The sequence below is a fragment of the Capra hircus genome, chromosome 15, assembly GCF_001704415.2.
Source record: "Capra hircus breed San Clemente chromosome 15, ASM170441v1, whole genome shotgun sequence".
Classification (NCBI taxonomy): Eukaryota; Metazoa; Chordata; class Mammalia; order Artiodactyla; family Bovidae; genus Capra; species Capra hircus.
The window spans coordinates 21,916,760-21,922,282 of NC_030822.1; the positions used below are offsets into that span (position 1 = coordinate 21,916,760).

Sequence of the window (5,523 nt, forward strand, 5' to 3'; positions counted from 1 at the left end):
GTATGAGTCAGGACAGCTACTTCTGAGCAAATTCAAAAGGACAGGGAGGAACAAAATAAAGTTGCTTGTAGGAATACACTCCTTGAATCCTGCTTGTTTGGTATATCTGTACTGATGACAGTAGCATATAGTATTCATCTTTCCTGTTTTTTTTTTTTAAAACTTTTAATTCCATTCAGTTCGAACCAGGGATCGAACACACACACCCTAAAATGAAAGCTGAGTCTTAACCACTGGACCACCAGGGAAGTCCAATAGCATGTAATATTCATACCCTGGAGCCAATGTACAGAAAATAGACTGAGTTCAGATCAATATGTCTCTCTTTAAAAGGATGAATCATATACAGCCACCCACCCACATACACACACACACATATCTATTTCTTTTGGCAAACATAGAACAACAACTTAGAGCTTTTCAATGCCATTAAAATTGTTGGGTCTGACTTTAGATAAATATTTATTTGAGATATAGCAGTCAATGTGCCTGCCATGTTCAACTTCCCCTTCCAGATTCAATTGCTTTTTCACTACTCCCTTATTCAGAAAACAGCATTAGGCTGTTCTTTGCTGATAAGAGGCCACTGAGGGAAAAAAGGTTATAATTTAAAGCATTTTATTAGACATTGTAGCCCTAATTTAAACATGTCAAAATATTGTAGAGAATATAGCTATAAGGCACACTCAATACCAGATTTGTGATGCGACTTAGCAGCAGCAGCAGCTGATTACCAGTACCTGCAATTTTGCATCAGTCCTTGCCAAAATGACATAATATGACAGATTATCATAGGAGAGTTGAGCTAAGAGATGGGAATCCAGGGTTCTTATCCTGCCTGCATATACGGTCTTTGTGATCTAAGTTGGGTCACTTGACATTCTTGGCCTTCAACTTTTCATCTCAAAAATCCAAAGAATGAGCTAGAGACTTTCCAGCATCCCCATCCACTCTGTGATTCTCTCTTTGGTTTCCCCCCACCCCCACTGTATCAGAAAAAGAGTTTAAAAAGTGACCCAAAATTTAAATGAGGAAATACTTTTAGAAATGTAACAAACTTAATATTTCAAAGGTGAGTACAAGTGAATATTATATAAGCACTAGGGATTTTTTGGTAAGATTTATTTTATTAATATCATAAACATACAGACATTTTAGTCATCTGCTTACATGTGAAAAAAATCCAAACCTATGACTCTGGTAGCATCTTTATTTAAAAAAATAATATTTAAATAAATTAGTTAATATGAGTATGAAACAAGTACATAACTGAGAGGTAACATCTCAAAATCAACTCGTGAAATAGTCTTAATATTTATCCTCTTGAAAGAAACAGATCTGGGAGAACATGGATAGACAAAAAAGAGTACTGACAAGGAGAGGACTTAAGAAAACAGCAGTGAGTTTTTTTTTGTTATGGCTAATTCTTTCTAAAAGAGCATTTTCTTTACATAAATGTATTTGAAGATAAGATAAATGTACTTATTAAGTTGTCAAAATTGCTTTCAAACCTGCTCTCAAATCCACCTCTTTCCAAAGGAGTAGAGCCTACATTCAAGGGCAGGGTGATATAGATCTATGTACTTCCCGAAGGGAGTTTTGCAGGAGCCTGACAGCATTTGTTCCGTTTATTTAAATGATGGAATGCTGCTGCTAAGTCACTTCAGTCGTGTCCGACTCTGTGCGACCCCATAGATGGCAGCCCACCAGGCTCCCCCGTCCCTGGGATTCTCCAGGCAAGAACACTGGAGTGGGTTGCCATTTCCTTCTCCAATGCATGAAAGTGAAAAGTGAATAGATGCAGCTAATTTCCACAAACCCGTATTAACATTTCTTGCTTTTGCCCTTAACTAAAGAACTCGGCAGTAATAGCTTGGAAATCCTGAGCTTGGTAACTGCCACCTGCCTGAATGATTCAGAGAGTTTTATCCTGTCTCCATCCTCCATGTGCCAGAGGAGGAGAGCCGAGACAGAACTGAAGCTGATGCCCCCCTTCCGTGGAGCGCAGCCTCATCAGATAGCCTCTAACATCCTCTCTCAGTGTTCTCCTATCCCTAACTTTCTGATCTTACTTTCTTTAAGGAAGCCATTATTGAGTTTCTTACTAAATTCTATGTGGAGTGTTAGGCATTGAGGCTACAATCATGAAGAAGAGGTTGGCCCTTCTCTTGAGGGCTCTTGAGTCTGGCAGGAGAATGCTGCATTTAGGACTTTCACCTACTTTTAGCTCACTTCCTTCCCCTGGGACCGTATCCCTAGCTTTAAGAGGAAGGGATTGCCTGAGAGGATTTCTAAGATTATTAAATGGAAAAGCACCCTCTTGTCTGTAAGTTAAGTGAGAGTGAGTAAGACTCATGGAACCAGATGTAGAATACAGGTCTGAGTGGTGCCAGACCCCAGCCCTCTCCATTCCTGGAGCTCCCCTTCTCAGGAGAGCAGAGATCAGTAGGGTCTTCTGTGGTGGTCTGCAGCCTAGGCGCATGTACACGCAGACATCTTGGATGTTTTGGTCCTTTAAGGGTAGGCAGCTCAAAGCATCTGCTGCTCTTTATTCTCTGATTTCACTGAAGGAGCAGTAGCTGGGCCCCAGGCCTCGCACGGTGCAATCAGTGCTGTCGCGGTCACACTTGCCGCAGTGACATTCAGTGGCTACTGGGTACGTGTACAGGGAGTCTGCATGGCGGGCACAGCCAGGCACTTTCACCGTCTCGTACACCAGCTCCTTGAAGGTACATGCCTTCTGGATATTGGGTCTCGCTGGGTCCTTGTACACCAAGTCCTGAGTGGTTTAGGAGACAGAGAGAGAGAGATGAGTTACAGTAGTCTGGAAGTTTCTGTTTGGCTTAATCAAAATGAGACAGGGATTGAATACTGCTTACTCTAATATTTACACTTTAAAATTATTTTATGAAATTCCTAATCAAGGAAACATATCTCATAAATGACCTATATGCTATATCATGTTTCCTGATTATTCTACAGATATTTCAGAAAATACAAGTTATTTCTTTTGTTACTTCCTGTGTCTTTGTCAAAATGTTAATTATTTTTTCAACTATCAAGCAATTTGAATTTCAATAGAGGAAAATGATTAAAAGAGAAATTGACAAATTTTAATTTGACTTTTTTACTTAGTTGAGAGCTGTATTAATGACAACTTGAACCACGAATCAGTGGAGTTTAATTCCTCAGAAATTTTTTCCAAATGCATTGTCCCTGAGTGTTTATAAAAAGTCAAAAAGTATATAATGTGGAATGATAATGCTTAGATTAGCCTGACTATGAAAGCTTATGTAAGATTTTAAATATTTCGCTGTATTGTAGACATCTCTCCACCTTGAAGGTTATATATTTTGCACAAGTCACAGTTTCTAAGGTTACATGGCTTGTACATAAGAACTTTAATCCTGGCAGAATAGGTTTTTTTGTAGCACTTTCTAGTAAAAAAATATATATGTATATATATTTGCACTGAGGGAAAAAGTTGTTACTTCTGTTTAAGTTATTTCAATATCATGCCACTAAGTCTATATCCCAAGAAGATGTGATAAGTGGATTTTGTTCAAACTCATTTATCACCCCATAAAGTATATTTCATTAAAAAGTTGATATTTTCAATTTCAGCTAATAGAATGAAATTCTGCATAGATAGCCAGGTGTTTTAGGGGGAAAAAGAGACAGTAGAAACTGCCCATTGGATTAATTCAAAGAAGCTGTGTGAATACAAACTGATTTTTGCCTCTGTGCCTTGATTTTCTCAACAGTATAAAGAACTGAGTGGGTTTACTAATTCACTTTGGTTATAACAGTCTACAAGGATTGATTGTGTTCTCAGGCTGCTTGTTGGCATTTGTATTCAGCAGGCCAATAAAACAGTTTTTATAATGTGGCTGTGCTTTTATGTGGCTTGCAAACATTTTGTTACTATCTCTGTTGTAAAGATGTGGCTTCAATTACAGAAATTAGCTTTTGGGGACTACTGTAGCTGTTCTATTATTAAATGTATGTATGTTTATGTTTTTAATCTCTCCATATGTAAAATCTATCATAGAACTATTTTTTGAAATAATTAAAAATTTTAAAAATAGAGTAGCATATTACCAAATTGATCAGATCAAACCTTACTCTTCTTTACATTTACTGTAATCAAATCTAAGCCCAAACATTTAGTTTATATCGTGGTAAAAAAGCCAGTCATAAAACAGTATTGGCTAAAGGACTCATGGCTATTCCTTGGGAAACTTAAAATATTGACAAGTGGAATCAATGAAGCCTGTCTTGTCCAGACCCTCAGCACCCTCACTTCCAGCAAAGCAAAGTGCCTACCCGGGTGTAGCAGTAGCCTGCACACCACGTGGTGTTGATGCTTATGCAGAAGCTACATTCCTCTTTCTCCACCGTGATGGTGATGTTGGTCAGCTCGCAGCTTCTGCAGCAGATTGCTCTCCAGCAACAGAAAAGGAAGCAGAACTGGATGGACTTCATCCTGGGCTGGGAAACAAACAATTAAGGACTGTGAGAAACTGAAAAACCAAAGAATTATAATCATTTATATATGCTGACCAAACCAAAAATAATTTTTCTATCCATCGTCTCCCATCATATTTTGCTCCAGCAATGTTTTTTCCTTCCTTTTTCTTTGCTTTACTTCTTTGTTTCTTGAACAAGCATTTCTAATTATGCTCCTCAATTTTTTTTGTTGTTGTTAAAGTAGAAACATATTACAGATCAAAACTCCAATATAATGAGTTAAGCAGAGCAGTGTTTGGTTTAGAACATTATTGCTGTCTATTTTAGAGTGATTACTCTGAAGCAAGCAATCATGATCATTGTATTTGTCCCTTTATTACTATTTAAAAGACTAAAAAGAAACTTCTGTATTACAAAATTAGTTCATCATTCTTAGCATCTCATAAATGTTATCATTTGCTTTTGCCCCCCTTTGTTTAAAATGAGACTATTTCAGAGGCCAGATGAATTGATCTATATAAAGTCAATTGCTTGCTAACATTGATTACAGTGTATTTAAGAAGCCAGGTTGAAAAGCACAGATTCCCTATATGATAGAAGTTAAAAAGCTCTAAATTTGTTCTCTAGATCCTTAAAAATCTGCGAATTGCAGAAGTAACTCACCACTTGGTAACTGTGGATGCTGAGACTTTTCCGTAGACAGCTGCCTTGTCTGGGGAAAGCTGTAGCTGAGTCTAGTCTCAGTTCACCTTTTATACAAAATTGTGTGAAACTAAACTAAACCTTGTGGATTTGTTGGGTATTAGTAAGAGCGGGGTTAGCCTGAAGCCTGCTGTAAGTGAATCAGTGTTTGGATAGACAGGGAGATCAAGCCTTACTAAAGTAGTCTAAACGCAGTAGATCAGGACAAATAATGTTACCAGAGATGATTTTGTACAGATTAAATTTGATATAGTAGAACACCCACTCCTTTACCTTGTCAAATTAAATTTGACTTTGGGTTTTTCTTTTGTACCTTTAACTTGGGGAATTCAGAATTCTTTTCAAGTATTG

The 5,523-nt window shown here is 37.6% G+C and overlaps 1 protein-coding gene across 2 annotated transcripts; it reads right to left on the bottom strand.

Moving 5' to 3' along the window:
• On the bottom strand, positions 1,915-5,177 carry FSHB (follicle-stimulating hormone beta). Of its 2 annotated transcripts, XM_013969782.2 has the most exons (3): positions 5,134-5,177; positions 4,327-4,491; positions 1,915-2,779 (listed from the first exon to the last, which is right to left on the bottom strand). In XM_013969782.2, exons 2-3 carry the CDS (start codon positions 4,483-4,485, stop codon positions 2,549-2,551), a joined length of 390 nt encoding a protein of 129 aa, XP_013825236.2. In that variant the 5' UTR covers positions 4,486-4,491; positions 5,134-5,177; the 3' UTR covers positions 1,915-2,548.

Coding starts and splice junctions, on each gene's coding strand:
- FSHB (XM_013969782.2), bottom strand. CDS start 4,485: ATGAAGTCCATCCAGTTCTGCTTCCTTTTCTGTTGCTGGAGAGCAATC. Junction 2,780..4,326: donor CAGGCTACTGCTACACCCGG/GTAGGCACTTTG, acceptor TAAACCACTCAG/GACTTGGTGTACAAGGACCC.